Source organism: Palaemon carinicauda, chromosome 11, assembly GCF_036898095.1.
Source record: "Palaemon carinicauda isolate YSFRI2023 chromosome 11, ASM3689809v2, whole genome shotgun sequence".
In the NCBI taxonomy this organism is placed as follows: Eukaryota; Metazoa; Arthropoda; class Malacostraca; order Decapoda; family Palaemonidae; genus Palaemon; species Palaemon carinicauda.
The window spans coordinates 68,795,803-68,816,534 of record NC_090735.1 but is presented as its reverse complement, the minus strand read 5'-3'; the positions used below and the strand labels follow the sequence as shown (position 1 = coordinate 68,816,534).

The 20,732-nt window shown below is 47.4% G+C and overlaps 1 protein-coding gene across 3 annotated transcripts in view; it reads right to left on the bottom strand.

Annotated features, from left to right (window-relative positions):
- LOC137650052 (saccharopine dehydrogenase-like oxidoreductase) overlaps window positions 1-20,732 on the bottom strand; it is a 131,333-nt gene that overhangs the window by 9,535 nt on the left and 101,066 nt on the right. For all 3 annotated transcript variants that reach the window (XM_068383084.1, XM_068383086.1, XM_068383085.1), the window contains 3 exons: window positions 15,176-15,305; window positions 13,896-13,939; window positions 513-649 (listed from right to left, as the gene is read on the bottom strand). In XM_068383084.1, coding sequence (XP_068239185.1) covers window positions 513-649; window positions 13,896-13,939; window positions 15,176-15,305 — 311 coding nt within the window. The remainder of the gene's footprint in view (window positions 1-512; window positions 650-13,895; window positions 13,940-15,175; window positions 15,306-20,732) is intronic.

Sequence of the window (20,732 nt, the reverse complement as noted above, 5' to 3'; positions counted from 1 at the left end):
ACTAAGTCAATGTGTACAATGCCGCTACCAAAACAAAAAGAAATAGGAATGCCAATGCATAGATACATGATGGGATACAGTACAGTAGATGCTGACCAATACGAGAGCAGGATCTTATGGTGGTAACTAGCATCTGAGTAGGGAGATAACCAATGGGAGTGCGGGAGAGGATGGTGGCGAGTTTACAGGATGACAGCGCGCAAATTTTAAAATCGGTCTTGGACACGGGTGGGCTCTATTACCGTACCTCTTTTCTTTGCACGAAACATTTTTCGTGATGCAAGTCGTAAAATTCTTCATTTTGTTTCGCATAGTGAAAATTTCATAAGCACATTCTTTCGTGTTGAGAGTTATGACTGTACAGTACTAGGCTGATTATGTCAGGAAATATGACATTATTTATAGTAACACGAAATAAAAAACTTAGTTCTCTCTAGGCAGAAAATGTGAGCATCCTCAAACCTAAAAACTTTTACATTAGAAACAATTGCTAGCACTTGTACAATACCTACTTCTTAGCCACTTTATGCTTAGGTTTTGGCAAAGGTTTTGGGAACAACTGACGTCGAATTCTGGCAATTTCACTACTGTTGGCAATGGCAAGGGCTGCTGACTCCATGGTTCCAGTGTGGATTGGTGTCTTGGAATTCTGAGGGCAGATAAAAATCAACATAACACCTGGTGTAAGGAAAACTGTAATTTGTATAATCACACTAAAACAAAGATCTGTGCGAGCATTGTAGATTTGTAGCACAGTGTGTTCTTCACAAGAATAAACATCTCAATCTTGTAGGTTAATTAAATATATTTTACAATTTCTTCTTTACCTTCCTCTCCTTGTTGACTAATAACATAACCTACATCACCATTAACTAAAGTATTCTGTATCAAAATCAAGAGTATAAAAGCTAAAGTAATTGCTCCCAATATTTTCCAAGAATATTTTTGAGAATATCATATTCTGCAATACCTTGTCCTGCTCTTAAAAGTTTTAAATGTAAAGATACCAAGAGTTCATTTGCATATAACAAACAAGTAATAAAATCAAACATATTCTGAAAAGTTTCTTGTTTACAATTACAACTCTAGATCCCAAGGCTCACCTTTTCAGCTCCAAATTAGCTATCAATTTAAGTCATTCCACTTTATTACCATATAAAGCAATTTCTAATATGGCAAATTTGGAAATAATTTGTATTTTTCCTAATGATACAAACCTTAGCTATTTATAGGGATTTTACTTTCATCGAAGCTGAAAGGACAAGCCATTAGAATTTTAGCGAGGGTTAACTACCTAGGATGATCATTACTACTGGAGATGCCCTGACTCAAGAGTTCTTACCTGAACCCAGTCAAACTGTCAGTTCTCGATTCCCAAGTTAATCTTTGAAAGGTAAAAAGGGTCTTGGAACCAAAGATACCTACCGAGCTAGTGTTATTGTTAATCATTTATTGTCTCTTTTCTACATCTTTATCTTTATAATAACTTTCGAGTAAAATTCTTAAACGTTTTACGACTCGGTTTATTAATAATTTTCAACTGCGAGAACAATAACATAAAAAAAACATCCATACACAAATCAATCACTTGCTATTCTGGAAGATGGTTTAAATAGGATTTGATTGAGCCCATCATAACACACAATGTAATCCATAGAGGGCTATAAAGTGTAACGACTTTACCGTAGTTCAATATTCCAAGGAGTTTGTAACGGATTCACCAATAAGTTGAGCAACAAGTTTATCAATAATTTTTCCTAATAAAGCAGCACAGGAAGGAGCCATCGCTAATGAAAAGCACAAGAAAATTGTTACAGTCTATAAACAAAGGTCTAAATAGTACCGTCTCCAAGTTCTAGTACACTATCGGAAATTAATTTGGCAATCGAGAACTGACAGTTTCACTGGTAAGCCTGGCTTCACTAAATCCAGGTCAGGACATCTCCAGTTATTTTGCCTCCATGTTAACTACCCATCCCGTTAGTTAGCGGGGGGATAGGGGGGGTAGCCGGCTACCCCTCTCACTCATATACCTGTGACTGTGATTCAATTGCTTTGAGGTAGGACTTCGACGAGGTACAGGGTTGGGGGTTAAGTAAAGGTATACCTAGACTTACGTCATTTCGAGTTAAGTCAGTTTCAAATTTACGTTGGTTGTCAAAAATAATACATGGAAAAATAAAAATCCAGTTTTGAGTTATTTAGTTTGACTTTCCATCTGTCCGCCACAAGTATCGAAGTCATACCATCACTAGAATAGAATTAAAAGCAAACAAAACATGTTACTTTACTATAAAAAAGAATTAAAATCTATAAAATCATTTTAAAATATGACAAATTCGGAGATAATTTGTATTTTTCCTAACCATACAAACCTTAGCTATTTACATTGGGTTTACCTTTTAGCGTAGCTGAAATGACGAGCCAATAGTTTTTAACGAGGGTTAATTACGCCCACGCTAGTTAGCGGGGGTAGGGGAAAGGATAGCTTGCTACCCCTCCCCCCCCACACACCGGTGATTTGCTTCACTTCACTTAGAGGTAGGACTTGACTTGGGGGCCAGGGATGGCGGGCAAATATGTGTAAATAGCTAAGGTTTGTATGGTTAGGAAAAATACAAATTATCTCCGAATTTGTCATTTGTTCCGTAACCGAAATACAAACCACGCTATTTACATTGGGTGACTTACCCCTTAGGAAGGATGGAAAGTCCCCAGCCTTACTGACTTCGGCTTTGCCTGGGGACTCCATCCCTCAGTGAGTAGCACTTGAGAGAAGGAGCCCCTGCACCTCACAAGTTCCTTGCTTCGCTAGGAACGAGTGGCCTACATAAGTTGTGTGTGGAGGAAAGTGTGACTCGTCCTATGAAGTTGACCTTGAGACCTTTAGATAGGAATCTAGGATAGGACGTTCCCAATACCACCTCGTCAGGGTATGGGGGACGCAACAGTATTAAGCTTAATACTAGGAGTACAAGGAAGCATGGGTTACCTGCAGAGGTCGAGGTCAGCTATGCGAGGACCAGGATGCTGCTTCCCCAAGAGAGGGGAGAATGAAGAAAGAAGTAAGGGTCAGACATACTCTTTCATTCACGCAGACTAAAACCGGGTAACAACGCCCTCAACCTACTGCTACTTGTCCATAAAGGAGCCTGAGGTTAGACCAGCTGTTGTGCAGCCACCACAGGGCCGATAAAAAACGTATCGAGGCTCCTGTGGGTCACGTCCTGCAGGTAGTGGGCTGTGAAGGTTGTCTGACGCTTCCAGACCCCAGCTTGAAGCACCTGCGTCACAGAGAAGTTTCTCTTGAAGGCCAGGGACGTAGCAACACCCCTGACATCGTGTGCCCTAGGGCGACGTGACGGAGGAGGGTCTGGATTTAAGGCGTGGTGGATAACCCTTCGAATCCAAGCTGAGATCGTGTTCCTGGTGACCCTCCTCTTCGTCCTGCCTGTGCTCACAAACAATGCTCGCACTTGAGGACGGACTGCAGCCGTTCTCTTCAAGTAGTACCTCAGACACCTCACTGGACATAGTAGCAGCTAGTCTGGGTCGCTTGTTACAGAGCGGAGACTCGCGATCCTGAAAGAGTCGAAACGAGGATCCGGCACTCCCGGATTCTGAGTCTTGGCCACAAACTCAGGGACGAACCTGAACGTTACCTCCCCCCATCCCCTTGAATGCGCGATGTCGTACGAGAGACCATGAAGTTCACTAACCCGCTTGGCCGAAGCCAAAGCGAGCAGGAAAGCCGTCTTCCAAGACAGGTGGCGATCGGAGGTCTGGCGTAATGGTTCGAAGGGAGGTCTCTTAAGAGCCCTGAGGACCCGAACCACGTTCCAAGGAGGAGGTCTCACTTCCGACTGGGGGCAGGTAAGCTCATAGCTACGTATGACTAGAGAGAGTTCTAGCGAGGAATAAATGTCCACGCCTTTCAGCCTGAAGGCTAAGCTTAAGGCTGAGCGATAGCCTTTCACTGCCGAGACAGAAAGGCGCATTTCCTCCCGCAGATATACGAGGAAGTCCGCTATTGCTGGAATAGTAGCATCGAGTGGAGAGATACCCCTCCCACGACACCAACCACAAAAGACTCTCCACTTCGCCTGGTAGACTCCCTCAGAGGACCTTCGCAGGTGCCGAGACATTCTCTCCGCAACCTGTTGCAAAAAGCCTCTCTCCGTGAGGAGACGCTGGACAGTCTCCAGGCGTGAAGCCGAAGCGAGGCCACGGCCTTGTGAGGGACGTTGGAGTGGGGTTGTCTGAGAAGCTCGTGTCGTGGAGGAAGTTCCCTCGGGAGCTCCGTCAGGAGCTGCAGAAGGTCCGGGAACCATTCCGCGTGATGCCATAGCGGAGCTACCAGAGTCATCGAACAGTTGACCGATAGTCTGGTCCTGTTGAGCACCCTTCTCATCAGACAGAACGGTGGGAAGGCGTACACGTCGATGTTGTCCCACTGTTGCTGGAAAGCATCTTGCCAGAGAGCCTTGGGGTCCGGAACTGGGGAGCAGTATAGAGGCAGCTTGAAATTCAACGCTGTCGCGAACAGGTCCACGGTCGGGGAACCCCACAAAGTCAGGACTTTGTTGGCTATCTGAAGATCCAAAGACCACTCGGTACTCACTATCTGCGAGGCCCTGCTCAGACTGTCGGCGAGCACATTCCTCTTGCCAGGAATGAAGCGAGCTGATAGTGTTATCAAGTGGACTTCGGTCCACCTCAGAATCTCTACTGCAAGATGGGATAGCTGCTGCGAAAAAGTGCCTCCCTGCTTGTTGATATAAGTCACTACCGTGGTGTTGTCGCTCATCACCACCACGGAGTGACCCGCCAGGGTCCGTTGGAACTGTTGAAGAGCCAGAAAGACGGCCTTCAATTCTAGCAGGTTGATGTGCAGGCACTTTTCTGATTCTGACCAAAGGCCCCCCACCCTTCTTTCGACGCGTCCGAAAACAGTGTCAATTCCGGGGGGAGGACGAGAAGACTCACTCCCTTTCGCAGGTTCTCGTCGACCAGCCACCACCGCAGGTCCGTCCGTTCCAAAGATCCTATCGGGATCTGAACGTCCAGGGAATCGGATCCTTGATTCCACCGGGACTTGAGCCGCCACTGTAGGGATCTCATCCTGAGGCGGCCGTTTGGAACCAGACGAGTCAGGGAGGACAGGTGACCTAAGAGACGCAACCACGATTGGGCGGGAAGCTCTTCTCGCCTGAGGAAGGGTTCCGCTACCCTCCTCAGCCTTGCTATCCTGTCGTCTGATGGAAAGGCTTTGTGGAGATTGGTGTTTATCAGCATACCTAGATAAACCAGTCGTTGGGACGGCTGCAGAGAGGACTTCTTGAGGTTTACCACGATCCCCAGATCCTGGTAAAGATCCAGAAGCCTGTCTCGGTGCCGAAGAAGGGTCGACTCCGAGTCTGCTAGGATCAGCCAGTCGTCCAGATAACGAAGGAGACGAATGCCGTTCCTGTGCGCCCAAGATGAAATCAGGGTGAACACTCTGGTGAACACCTGAGGAGCTGTGGAGAGACCAAAACACAGCACCTTGAACTGGTAGATCTTGTCGTCTAGGCAGAATCTCAAGTACTTCCTGGAAGACGGATGGATTGGGATCTGGAAGTACGCGTCCTTTAGATCCAGTGTGCACATGAAGTCTAGAGGTCTCACCGCAAGTCTGACCGTGTCCGCTGTCTCCATGCTGAACTGAGTTTGCTTGAAAAACCCGTTCAGAGCTGAGAGGTCGATGACCGGTCTCCAGCCTCCAGACGCCTTCTTTACAAGAAAGAGTCGACTGAAGAAGCCTGGGGAGCCGTTGACGACCTCCTGGAGAGCACCCTTCTTGAGCATGGTCTCGACTTCCGCCCGAAGGGCCAGTCCCTTTTCCGATCCCGTGGCATAGGAGCTTAACGACACTGGATTCGCTGTCAGGGGAGGTTGAAATGTTATGAACGGGACGCGATAGCCTTGGCCGATCACTGAAACCGTCCAAGCATCGGCCCCGTGTTGCTGCCACCTGTGCACGCAACGTTGAAGGCATCCCCCCACAGGTGGACACGCGGGGGGACTGCCACTCCTAGGGTTTACGGCCGCGGCCGCTCCCTCTAGGAGTCTTGCCTCCCCTGGAGGACTTACCGCCCCTCTTGACCTTGGCTGGAAAAGAATGGGACTTAGACACCACTTTCTTAGCTGCCAGTGCCTGCTTCGGTGCCTTACGAGGCTGCTGCTGCTGTTGCTGCGGAGCTGGAGGCTTATAGGGCCGAGCTGTAAGGGCCCTATGGAGGAGGGAGTCCGTGCTAGATTTCCTCCACCTCTCAGCCGTTCGCTCCATATCCTGTGGCTCCAACAGATTCTCCCCAAGGAGGGAAGCATGTCTGAGCCTACAGACATCCACGGCGGGGACCTTCGGGGAGAACCTCTCGGTCACCGCATTGCGCCGCTTCAACACCGAGTTGGCCCACAGGGTGGTGACCTGGTGCGCCAGGAACTCGATGGAGCGGGTGCCCGAGAGTAAGAAGGTCTCCAGGGCCTTCCCATTGGTCTCCTTAGACAAGTCCTCGAAGCGCAATAGGATGCCCAGAGTTCCTAGCCATATATCCAGCCACGAAGTGGCCTGCATGGCGCACTTCGCGACCTCCTCATGGCTCAGGATCTCCGACGCCGAGAACGACACCTGCCGGGTGGAGAGCTTCTCGAGGGGAACTCCCTTAGCCAGTTCTTCTACGGAGTGATGGAGAGGAAGAGCGAGACTAGACTCACCCAAGATCTCAAAATACCTCCTCTGCTGGAGACGAGGAGGTGGGATGAGATTGTTCCCGGCAGAGGAACAACTGGAGGAGGCAAGAATCGCGAGCTGGGCATTGGCACTGGCTCTAGCACTCTTCAATCCCCGAGACCAGGGCAGAGCCGCACTGGTCTTAGGGGCCTTCTGAACATTGAACACTTGGTCCAGGACCGTGTCCTTGCCTTCTCGGGGGGCGATCATGGGATCCATGAACCCGTTGAGTTGCCTCATCAGGCTCAGGACCTGCCAGAAGGCATGTTCAGATTCCTGCTGGTCTCCTCCTTGCGGGCTGGCAGCTAAGTCTCCCGTCCCCGGAATCTCTTCCTGGGGCGAAGAGTGGACGTTCCCCCGGGGAGCAGCGGGTTCCTGGCGAATCCTTGAAGACGATTTCGGGATGGTCTTGGAGTCCTTGGGTTCCCTCCTGGGAGGGATACAGGATTCCAACAAAGAGGTTCGGAGAGCCCCTTCCGCGCGAGACGATTCTCCTCCATGAAGAGAAGGCTCCCCCATTGGTGCCAAGGGGGAGACTATCGCCTCACTGGACTCATCCGAGGACGGAAAAGCCTCGTCCACGGGAGAAGGAGAAAAAGCCTGCGAAGGGGATGGGGCCTTCCCGACAAACCTCTTAGGAACCAACTTCTCCCTGGGGGAAGTCACCACGAAGTCCACTACACTCTTTCTCTTCAGCGGAGGTGAGGCGGTCGTTGGCTTGTTCCCCTGATCGGCGAGTGCTGGCTTCATAACCCTCACTAACGCCCGCATCAGAGGACCAAACCAAGTCTGTCGCTCCAAGGACACAGAGTCCGAAATCCCCCGCTGGAGGGAAGGGGATCGGGCGATCCTTCGGAGTGGACACCACTGGACCTGCCTGAAAAGGAAAAGGGGAAGAAAGACGCACTGACCTCTCTGAAGTGTCTTCCCTGTCCTGCACAAGGGTCCTGCGCTTTGGTGGAGGCGATCCCGAGCGCGGTCTGGTGACACGCGTTCCTGCTACTGTCACTGGCTGCGAAAATCGGCGTGAACGGTGGTCGCGCGAAGGCGAACGGTCGCGCAGGCGAGCGGTCGCGCGGGCGAGTGGGCGCGAGGGCGTACAGGCGAACGAGCGCGTGTGCGAGCTGGTGAACGAATGCGTTCGCGCGTCGGCGAGGGAACGCGTTGTCGTGCGGGCGAGCGAGAACACTTCGAAGATCGCTGGCGACGTTGGTCAGGAGACCTGTAGCACATGGCAGAGCGATTGCGAGCAGGCGATCGGTGGAGCGCTGGTGAACGCTGGCGCGCAGGCGAGCGATGGCGCGTTGGCGCATGGTGACGCGTTGGCGAGCGATAGCGCGTAGGTCGCGCAGGCGAACGACCGCGCGAGGGCGAGCTAACAGAGGGCGACCCTTGTCCTTCCAGATCCTCTGGGCGACGGCGCGTTGGAGAACGCATGCGCCCAGGCGATAGGTCACGCGGGCGGTCTGGAGATCGCCAATGTTCAGGTGATCGCTGACGCGTAGGAGAACGCTGACGAGCAGGCGATTGTTGAATCGTCTGTGATCGCTGGCGAGCAGGAGGGCGACACGTGGAATCCTGTGAAGGAACAGTCGGCGCGGGGCACAAAGGCGAACGTACACGAACAGGAACAGGAACAGGAAGCGCGTGGGCGAATGTGTGCTTTAGAAACACGCGCTGGAGAACGCGAGCGATGTTGTGCAGGAACAAGCTGAGGATCGCGAGGGCGCTCAGGAGACTGATGGCGCGCAGGGCGCACAACAGGAACTGCAGGATATTCGGAGACCACAGGGGAGCGCTGGCGAGCAGAAGGGCGATGGTCCTCAGAAGAGCGTTGACGAACAGGAGAGCGCTGACGGTCAGAAGAGCGCTGACGAGCAGGAGAGCGCCTGTGCGCTAACACTGCAGAAGGGCGAGCAGGGGAACGCTGGCGCGCTGGGCGCTCAACAGGAACAGCAGGTTGAAGGATGTCCTCAGGAGAGCGCTGGCGAGAAGAGGGGCGATCATCAGGAGCGCGCTGGCGAACAGGAGATCGCTGACGAACAGGAGAGCGCTGACGAGCAGGAGAGCGCCTGTGCGCTAACACTGCACGCGTAAGGGAAGAATCCCTTTGCCCCGAAGGGACCGTTGCCCGTCGGGTGACGAGGTCAGGTTGCTGAACATCTGCCCCAGAAGTTGAAGGTCTGGAAGGCGTATGAGACCGATCCCCAGAGAGGTCTAATGAAGTTGGAGCTGCAGGCTGTTTACGGCGAGGAGAGTCCCCTTCGGAGGAAGAAGGAGAAGATCCAAAAAGGCGCCTCTTAGCACCCTTATAAGGAGACGGGAGGCCCTTGCGACGCAGCGGACGGTGAGCCTTACGGCGAAGGCGGCCACGAGGAAGATCGTCAGGACCATCAGTCCTACGAAGTGGAGTCTCAGTCAAAGCACTCCCCTTAGAGGGAAGCTGGACAGCAGAAGAGCCCGTAGGACTCCCTTCCCCCTTCGAAGGATGTACGGAAGGGGAGGAGAGCCGTCAGCACCAACATCCACAACTGCACCTGCAGAGGATTGACCCGCCCCGTCGGAAGCCTCTGCCAACACGACGTCGACGATAGACAGAGGATCTACCTCTGCTATCACCGGCGACTGCTTAACGGCAGCCCCCAACTGGACAAGGTCAATCAGGGCAACCCTGGAGGGCAAGCCCTTAAGCCCCAGAGAAGCCCAAATCTGAAAAAGATCATCGTTAGACAAAGATTCATCAATAACCTCCCCGGGGGAGGAGGAGGAACCGCCCCACTATGGGAGGCGACGCCCTCTCCCCCAACCCAAGGTCGGGAAACAGAACTAGGGCCTGCGCTCCCACTCTGCCGACTCTCCTTAGGAGCCGAATGAGGGGGAGCTTCGGAGGAGGTTTGGGCGGCGAAAGAAAAGTCCCGAGAACCTTCCTCCTTCAAGGCAACCCCGGAAGGAGAACAGTCTCTCTTGGACTTCTTCTTACGCCGGCGGCCAAACCTCCCGCTGGGAGGCAGACCACTCCCTGCACTCACTACACTTATTTTCCTGATCACACCGTCAGCCTCGACACTGCGGGCAAAGGGTGTGAGGATCAGTGTCCAAGGCCGACATAAAAGTACCACAAGGGCGGCCGGCAATTCCAGGGCACGTACGCATAGTAATCATAAAGGTGGTCATCTTCTAACACACACACACAAACTGAAAGAGAAAGCAGAAAAGATTAAAGGCTGTCAACGAGGACGATGGACAGACACGTCTGTTCATCGCCGGAGCCAAAAGTGAAGAGAAGCAAATCACCGGTGTGTGTGGGGGGGGAGGGGTAGCAAGCTATCCCTTCCCCTATCCCCGTTAACTAGCGCGGGGGTAATTAACCCTCGTTAAAAACTATTGGCTCATCATTTCAGCTACGCTAAAAGGTAAACCCAATGTAAATAGCGTGGTTTGTATTTCGGTTACGGAACAAACTTATATTTAATGTAAACATTCACATAATTAATGCTAATCTTAGCGAACAAACTATGAAAACAGCAGTGACCGTTTTTATATTAATTAGTGGTGTTTAAGAGCTTAACAGTTACGTTTTCTATGATAGTTCAACTATCAACCTTTTGAAGCATCAACAGCACATAAAATCATATCATTGTACAATAAGTAAGAATAAATGTATATAAAATCATATGAAAATACATTTTTGTATACTATTTTCTTAATTTCAAGAACAACTTAACAAACACCAATTACATTTTTTATTTATGGTTGTGATCAGCTGATCTCAAGACTATTGGGAATTATATAATTACTTAGCTCATTCAAAATAAATTACTGTATTAGGGCAAACTACATCAGCACCAATTTGTTATACAGTAGAATATCAAAGTTTTAATACACTTTGTTTATAGCTATTAATATTAGTTATTATATGAATGTACACACACATCGCAAAATACTAACAACTTAATTTGTTATTCAACCTTACAAAATCTTTCAATTTTATATTACCTTAGAGCAAACCACATTCACTAATAAACAGCCCACGATGTACTGTAAACATGCTAAATTTTAAACATGCTAAATTTTAAACATCTACATTTACAAGCATGGATGCACATTTATTCGTAAAATTATATTACTTTTCGGTACTAAATTAAATACTAAATTTTATTTGTTTGTAAGCTTAAATAAGTTCTTATTAACCATATGATATATAAATTGCATTCATAAATATAATATAGAAAATTCGACCTTCGTCGTTTTTCAACCTGAGTTGCCTCTCCTGTAACCAATTACCGATGTAAGGTGAGGTATACTGTGTGTATAAATAGCTAAGGTTTGTATGGTTAGGAAAAATACAAATTATTTCCAAATTTGTCATTTGTTCCGTAACTGGAATACAAACCAACACTATTTATAGGGGAGACTCACACATTAGGAGGGTGGATGTCCCTGCCAATCTGACTTTTGGCCTTACCCGGGGTATTCCATACTGTGCAGGTTAGTGCACAGCTAAGGAAACCTTAACACCTCGCTAAACCTGCTAAGCATAGTCTGCGGTCTACACAAGCTGTGTGTCAAGTTACTAGCAATATGATTGTCAAGGTATGTTATTCTGAATCTTGTAGGAAATAACAAAATTGACCGAGACATTCCAAATACCACCTCACCAGGCTATGAGAACGCAACAGTATTGGAACAATACTAGGTTACACAAGGGAGCAATGGTTTACCTGCAGAGGTTTGAGGTCAGCTTGTGCAGAGGACACAAGATGCTGATTTCCCGAAGAAAGGGGCGGATGAAGAAAAGAAAAGAGCCAGACATTCCATTTCATTCATTCAAACTAAAACCGGGTAACCGATGCCCTCAACCATCTTCTACTTGTCCAATAAGGAGCTTGAGGTACTATACCAGCTGTTGTGGAGCCACCGCAGGTCCGATAGAACACTTATCGAGGTTCCTGTGGGTCACATCTTGCAGGTAGTGAGCGGTGAACGTTGTCTGATGTTTCCACACACCCACTTGCAACACCTGTGTCACAGAGTAGTTCCTTTTGAAGGCCAGGGATGTAGCTATGCCCCTGACATCATGAGCTCTGGATTGACGTGTTAAAGGAGGATCGGGATTCAGAGCATGGTCAATGACCCTGTGAATCCATGCAGAGATGGTGTTCTTCGTGATCTTCCTCTTATTTCTGCCCGGGCTGACAAAGTATGAGGGCACTCTGGGCCGAGCTGCTGCTGTTCTCTTGAGGTAGCGCCTCAAACACCTTACAAGACATAGTAACAGATGGTCTGGGTCGTCAGTTGCAGAACGGAGACTCATTATCCGGAAGGCGTCAAATCTAGGATGTGAAATCCCCGGATTCTGAGAGTCTTGGCAACAAACTTAAGGATGAAGCTCAAGGTTACCTCTCCCCATCCCCTTGAATGGACGATGTCATATGAGAGACCATAAAGTTCGCTAACTCATTTGGCCGAGGCCAAGGCGAGAAGGAACACCGTCTTCCAAGTTAGGTGGCGATCTGTTGCCTGGCGTAATGTTTGGTATGGAGGTCCCTTTAAGGACCGAAGAACCCGAACCACGTTCCAAGAGGAAGGTCTCACTTCTGACTGAGGACAGGCAAGTTCATAACACCGTATGAGGAGGGAAAGTTCTAGCGATGAGGAAATGTCCATTCCTTTCAGTTTAAAGGTGACACTCAAGGTTGAGCGATAGCCTTTAACCGCTGAAACAAAGGGCGCATTTCTTCCAGCAAATACGCGAGGAACTCCCCTATTGCTGGAATAATGGCATAGGGTGGAGAGATACCTCTTCAACGACACCAACCACAGAAAACGTTCCACTTCGCTAAGTAGACTGAGACTGAAGATTTCTGCAGGTATCCAGACATCCTCTTCGTAACCTGTTGCGAAAATCCTCTCTGCGTGAGGAGATGCTGGGTAGTCTCCAAGCGTGAAGACGTAGCGAAGATACTCTCTGGTGGAAAATGTTGGAATGAGGTTATTTGAGTAGACTGCGTCGAAGAGAAAGTTCTCACAGCAGGTCCATCAGGAGTAGCAGAAGGTACGGGAACCACTCTGCGTGATGCCATAGCGGAGCTATGAGCGTCAAAGAAACGTTGACCAATGATCTGGTCTTGTTGAGTACTCTTCTCATCAGACAGAATCGTGGGAATGCGTAGACATCTATGTTGTTCCACTGCTGTTGGAATGCATCTTGTCAAAGAGCCTTGGGGTCTGGGACTGGGGAGCAGTACAGCGGGAGCCTCAAGTCCAGGACCGTTGCAAACAAGTCCACAGTCGAAGAATGCCACAAAGTCAGGACTTTGTTGGCTACTAGATGATCCAAAGATTAATTGGAACCCACTATCTGCGATGCCCTGCTTAGATTGTTGGCGAGCACATTCCTCTTGCTAGGAATGAAGTGAGCTGATAGTGAGACAGAGTGGACTTCCACCCAGCTCAGTATCTCTGCTCCTAGATGGGTTAGGGGCTGCAAAAAGTATCTACTTGCTTTTTTATGTAAGCCATTGCCATGGTGTTTTCCCTCATCACCACCACCGAGTGACTTGCCAGGATCTAGTGAATCTCTTGAAGGGCCAGGTATACAGCCTTCATTTCTAGGATATTTATGTGAAGGTACTTCTCGAACTCTGATCAGAGAAAAAGACGAAACAGATTAATGGCAGTCCGCAGTCCAAAACAATGGTGATGGGGAAGAGCAGTAACAACCGATTTCCATCCGAGCCAAAAGCAAAGTGAAGAACAGTCGCAGGTGTGTGAGTGAGAAGTCTACCACCCCTGCTAACTAGCGTCCTTTCAGCTTCGCAGAAAGTAATACTCCTATAATTAGTGTTGGTTAGTATTCCTGTTATGGAACAAATCTTTATTACTTTTGTATATAGTATATCACTCATACTAATTTCAATTTCCTATGTATTAATAGGCATATGGCCTTTTATAATTATAAATAAAATCTTTAAAAGGATTTATATTTCTTCATTTTACGCTGAATAAAACATTTGATTCCTTTTATTTCATATCTTGAATGGAAATACATTCAAAAACTTGACTGGAATTACATTCAACAATCATCTACTTTTTGTTTTCCAAATGTTGTTTCCATACTTACTCCCCCTTTAGTGGTGACAAACATCTGAGCTGAATTCAGTTCACCTGTAAAGAAATGCAAATTTATTCATACTCTGAACAAAATTTTAGACGACTCAAATTTTCAGTTCACATTAATCTATAGGATGGGGGAAGAGGGCAGTCTTCTAAGCATAAAAAAATCTAAGCTTTATTTTTAAAGTGTTCTTGCCATCTACCTGAGGTATTTTCACTGTTTCCCTAGAGTTTGACTGTTTGATGGATGAAAATCAATCCTTTAAGTCCTGTGTTATTTCTTCCAATACCATTTGACTTCAGTTGGTAATATCTGACGACTTAAATACGTTTCTCATTCAACTGCAGAATTATATAGCATCATTAACCCAATTACAGTAACTGCAAGTCTAAATCTCTCAAAGGAAAAATTCATAAGTAATACAGAGTTTATTCATTATAATTATTACTATAACATATGTAAAGTTGCTGTATTTTTTAAAATTTTAAAAATATAACAGATATATCATCAACATATTTTCAACACAACCAAATTGCAATGCATACGGCCTGATTTAGAGCCCCAGATACTACTGCCCGAACCATTTCCCCTTTTTCCTTTTAATATACAGTATATACTATATAAAGACTGGATGATAACCTGGATGTTTCCCTAGCTATCACTTGCCTTGGAATACTGTGGTTATTTATAATCTTACATGAAAACTGACTCTAGATGAATAAAACACCTTGAATATTTTCTAATCAGGAAATGATTTGGAATGAAAATTCAAAATAATAAAATTATTGACAGCCTATATTTGTAGAGGACTGGCACATTCTTATTTGAACAAATAAATAATTGTACTGATTAACACAAGACCTATCAAACTTTTAAAAATTAGGGAACACTTGTCATATACCTTACAGGATCCAAAACCATGTACAGTACAGTATATGAACTATAGAACACAATTACTGTAAAACCATGTGTAGCATAATTTGGTAATTCATTTTACAAAATACTTTTTTTGACAATTAATTGAAGTTACTTTAAGAATTTACTAACCAACACGGAAAGTGACTTATTGTATGGGTGACTAAATTTCTTTAACAGCAGCTAAATTACTACTGAACTACAAAACTTTTGGGATAGCTTATAACCATTTTAGATTTTATGAGGTGGTGTGTAAAATTAAAACGATCATTTTTTGACTAGCATTACACCAAATTATATAATTATACAAGAAATTCATGAAGAAAGTTAAATCCCACATTATAACCAAGGCTAATATTTATAAACAATACCTTTGAAATTCTTTATCATATGAACTAAACCCATATCTGCTGGGATGGAGTCGTAGCCACAAGCACCAACAATATGAACACCAGCTGTTTCTGCTGCCTCATTATATTTGAGCTGCATTCCCTCTAAGAACTACAAAAGAAAAAACACTTATTAGTAATTTGAAACCATACAGGTATGAAGAAACCTTCACACCAATAACATTTGTTTCAAGGATTAAAAGTTAGACATTGATTTTCATGTGATTTTAAACTCAAATATACAGAATATAGTACAGATAACAAATTTAAAGTTCAAGTAATTTGTATTTTTCCTAATTGCACAAACATTCAACCTTTAATAGGAGTATGACATCAGCAAAGCTGAAACAACCTTCAAGACTTTTAACAAGGTAAACATTACTGTTTGCCAGGTGATGGGTGAGCGCTCACCCACCTATCTGACAGGTAGAGCAACCCTCACCTTAACGTCTGGCGTAGGTGCTTGCGGGGTGCTCAAGGTGGGCCATGCAACTTGGTCTCAAGTTTGTATAGTTAGAAATGCAACTTGGTCTCGGGTTCTTTAGTTTGAAAGAAATACAAATTACTTATTTGAGATGTTTCTTCATGTAATACAAACCCCCTTTCACCTTTAAAAGGAGACTCATCCTTAGGAGAGAGAAAGTCCTTGAGACCAAATTGGTTTGGTTAACTGACCCAGGAAATATCAATGAACTTCATTCCTATACAGGAGTGAAAGTCATGATTCCTGTCAACCCCCCTGACTTCCCATGCATAAGGATGCAAACAGAGTTAGGGTACCCCATTACCATTTTCCCGCTTTGGAGCCCTTGAGCTTATAGCATCCTGCTTTTCCAACTAGGGTTGTAGCTTAGCTAGTAAATGGATTTTGAAGCAAAGCAAAAAATCCATTTTTGGGTGAGATGGCCATGTCATCCTGATGGAAGCTTCCTATTGGCAGCTTTCTAAGGGCTATTTGGCTACAGTAATACTCCCAGAGAATTGACCATAGGTCTCCAGAATTCTAACTCCTGGCGCGAGTATCCTTAAAATTTTTCATAAGGATATCGCATAATATCAGGGGACGTATTTCTTGATACGACACATGGCAATCTTCATCCCGAATCGAGTTTTTGCTCTGCAGGGGAAGAGTAGCAAAATTAAAGGGGAGCCGTCATCAAGGTTAGCCAGTGGATCCCCTTCCCGTACAACTACAGGTTCCAATATGGCTACCCATTCCTTGTAGAAATTTAAGCATGGTGCTACAGATAGAGTAGTTTCGGGTGGGGATTGTTATATAATCCTTTTTGGGCTCAAGCCATGTCGTCCTGATGGAAGTTCCTTAAAGGCAGCTTCTTAGGGTATATTACAACTACGGCGATATTCCCAGAGAATTTACCTTAAGGTACCCAGAATTCTAACTCCTGGAGCGAGTATCCCTAAAAAAGACCTTAGGGATATCGTAAATATCAGTGGACGTATTCTTGACACGCCTCATAGCAATCTATACCCCGAATAGAGTTAACACTTCGTAGGGGTCAAATGGCAAGAAAACGAAAACGATAAGAAAGGGGGGAGCCGTTCGTAAGGCATCTCTCCTCCCCGTTTCGTAAGCGTGCCCTGCGCCGCTCGCGGCGCCATCTGTATTCCTTTTTGCGTAGCTATACGACTCGGTGTTTTTCCCTGTGTTACTACCAAAATCTTGGATTTACTCGTTTATTATGCTTTCTCCAACTTCTTCTGCCTCAGATAAGTTGAGTACTATTTCTTTTATGTATAAATGTAGGCTCTTGTTTAAAATTAAAGTAATTAAAAGAGTTATCTTTGATACAAGAGCTGTTGCCTGCTGGAGGCGTCATGGACGCTGTCGCTCGCTAGAATAGGATTTATTTGTTAGCAAGAGCGACGTTCCCAGCCCCTTTGCGCTTTAATAATTAGCTGCTTAGCTTAATTAGGAATTCTGTTATGATGCGATAGTAGTGTGCCTGGCGAAAGTTTTGCCTAGGCTGACCAACACTAGTCTTCGTAGGCTAGCTGTTGGCCCTTGTACTTCCTGCATGATAATTAGTCTTCCAAGTGTGATTTTATATTGTTTAAAGCGTTAGGCAACGTTATACATATAAGCTTTTTTCGAGTACTTTCCAAGATAGTATTGGAGTGAGTTTCGGTGATTTAGGTAATCGATTCTCTTAGTGCCTAGGCTAGGTTGTCTTAGGTCATTATAATATTATCTGTTTCCCCGTTTGCTCCCTTCTCTTCGGGGAAGGGGCAAACCCTTTCCCTCTGTTTAAGCCTTAGGCTTAACTCTAGTGGTTTGTTTGAATTAAATTTCAAATATATCTATGCTGGAGTAGTACTGTACCTTCCTGTTCCAACTGAATTGGTTCAGAGGGGGACAGTACAGCAGTGTATTAGTCTGAGTCCGTGTTGGTCTAGCGTGGGGCAGAGCCTCCCTTGCTGACTGACACGGGCATAAGGGGTTTATCCCCCTTGGATCACCTTGTTGGGTTCCTGTAGTGATCCCTTCGCTCGGTGACCCCTCAGACTTGTCCTCTTTGCCGTTCTGGATTCAGGATATGTTCCCTTTCTGGAATAGCAATTCCTTCCTTGCCTTGGTTTTAGGGAGGCAGCCAGTAGTGCCAGCCTCCCTCCCGGGATTTCTCTGGCTGAGATGAGATCTCTAAGTTGGGAATGACCCTTAACCAAGGCAAGGTTGGATAGGACCCTCTGTCCTTCCCTTCTATTTTTCCGTTTCCTTTGTGTCAGTCGTCCGCATCCGTACCTAGCCTAGGTTAGGATGGGGAACTGACGTGGTCCCCTGTCGGCCGGCAGAGTGTGCCGACCGGCAGAGACCCTTTCTTTTGAGTGCTGCCCGGTCCTTTCTTGGTCCCTCCACCGCTGCCGTCTGTAGAGTCAGTAAGCAGCGGTTAGGAAGCCTGACTTAGTGTCTCCCCTTCCTCTCGGCACTCTTTCGGGTGCCGGGCACAGAGGCTCATAGCCTCTTAGCCCGGCACTCATTCTGTTGTCTTCTTATGTGTTGTCTTTGCCGTCTGCCGGCCTACAGGCCGGCCGCCGGTGGGGGGGGTGTTCTCCAGTTCTCTTGCTGTCGGTCGGCGGTGGTTATATACCTTTGCTGGCCGGTCTCTTGCTCATCTGCCGGCCACTATGAGTGGCGGCCGGCAGCCGAGCGCTACCTGGTGTGGAGGCCAGCCGGCAGGGTTTGCTTACCGCTGCCGGCCGGCCTGCTACACTGCCCGGTTAGCCGGCCACTAAGAGTGATGGCCGGCAACACAGTGCTACCCGGGTGGCTGCGGACCGGCAACCACTGCCGGCCGGTTCAGGCATGGGATCTGGAGTTCTCCCCAATAGGGGTGATCTGGAGTTGTGTACTTGAGATCTACCTTTGAAAAAAAAAAAGGGGGGGGGGGGGGTACTGACCGGCAATAGCCGGCCGGCACACCACCCTCATGTACTGTATCAGTTCTTTCTTGGGTGGTGTATTCAACCAAGGGAGACCATGATATAGTAGGCTACAACACTGTCTTTTCTAACTTACTTGTGTTACTTTGTGCAATCACTTGGTGTCGCCTTACAAGGATAAAAAAGAGAATTCTTTTTATCCCTGGCCAGAATGGTAAAATTTTACCTTAGGTGTGAGCTACACCTAATTTCCTTGGGAAATATGATCTCTGGTTATTCTAGTAAAGACTAACTACGTGATTTTTGGCTGGTGGGCTTCCACAGGTGATTGTGTGGGTTTCACAAGTAGGTGTCTTTCCCTTATTCTTTGTGAATACTCATATTTACATGTGAATTGAAATTCACTTGATATTCATGGAAATTTTCTTCTTTTACAGGAGGAGCATCCGAAATGTGATAGTGTCTTCTGCAATGTCCGCAGCAAGAACTTTTGCGGACATGTCTCGTGTAGGAGGCACGCGGCTTGCGCAGCCTCCAATGATGACCATCGCTACTGGGATCCGCAGGTATGTGCAGTATGTACTAACCTGCTATCAGAGGCTTTTGAATCCCCTAGGTCGGCGGAGTCAAGGGATGCAGCGAGGGAGAAGCTCCGTTTATGGGTAAGGGGTTTTCAGAAGAACACCACTGGACCTTATCTTCCTAATGAGAAGATGAGGGCATACCTTTTTCCCAAAGCTTCCACTGACTCTGTTGTTCCCCAGCCTCAGCCGGAGATCCCTCTCGTCCAGATCCCAGTGGAGGAGTATGTTACGGATGCCATGCAGGACATCCAGCTGGATAACAAGATGTCTGACTTGTCCGATCGTGCGGAACAGGATCTCCTCGCAGAGGGTGAGGAGGAGGATCAAGATCCTATTGCCGTGGAGGAAGAGGTTCCCGTACCTTCAGACGTTCCGGCTCAGACCCCTGAACCTATCCCCTCTACTTCGTCCGCTCTTCCAGCAGAGCTGGGACAGGCTCTCTCTTCCATCGTTGGTATGATCCAACAGATGCAGAGGGAGAATAATCAGAAGGCCGCTACTTTGGAGCTCCAGATGCAGAAGATCACAGCATCACGTGGACCTCCAAAGAAGCTCAACGTGAAGGACCTTCCTCTGTGCTCGGATGCCAACCCGTGGAGATATGCCGAGCACATGCCGATGACGATCGGGAAGATCGTCATGTCGGAGAAACTGGGCTCAGTTCCCCTTGAGGAGGTGGAATTCTGGCCCAGTAGAGGGGCCTACCCGGACTGTTATGTCCGTCTGAAGAAGGAGCCGGCCTCGAAGGAGGAGACGGAACCGAAGGAGGTGATCATCCTGGATCACTCCAAGGCTCAAGCTACCCTAACATCTGCATTGAAGGAGAGGGGGTTCTCAAACTCTAAAGTTGCTGCTTTGAGTAAGAAGCACCCCTCCTTTGTATCCTCCCCGGCTAGGGCCTTCCCCTTTATGCAGAAGGGGTTCGCGGCCGTCTTGAAGGCGGTTGAAGCTGGCAAACCGTGTCCATCTCTGGAGGAATGCAAACCACTGTCGTTGGCCTTGCCGCTGGATAATAAGGACTGGAAGGAGGTACACCTCACTTTCTCGGTTGGGAAGTTGGACGCCGACATTGCAGGTCAGCAGTTCGGCGAAAACCTTCCCAAGTTGTCGGAATTCCTCCTACGGAGGGAATTGGACACAAAGGAGCGCCTGGCAGCCTCGATGTCTCTCCAGACTAACATGGAGACAATGGCTAGCGACCCCAAGATGCCTGAGAAGTTCATGGTAATGGCCAAGATCCATCTGGCCACGGTGACTAAGGACCTCTATTGCTTTGTCAAGCGAGGAGGGCCTGTAGAGAGTTTGTTTTCGCCTCGGCCACAGTGAGGCATGAACCCAAGAGGCTCATTTCATCTAGCATCTGGGGTAAAGATCTCTTTCCCAACGAAGTGGTCAAAGAGGTGGTGGACAAGGCAGCCACTGAGAACCGTAATCTTCTCCTTAAGTGGGGCCTGTCCCTTAAGAGGAAGTCTTCCCCTGATGAAGGCCCTCAGCCGAAAGGAAAGGCGAAGAAATCGAGGTTTTCTTCCCGTCCAGCCAAGCCTTTCAGACCACAA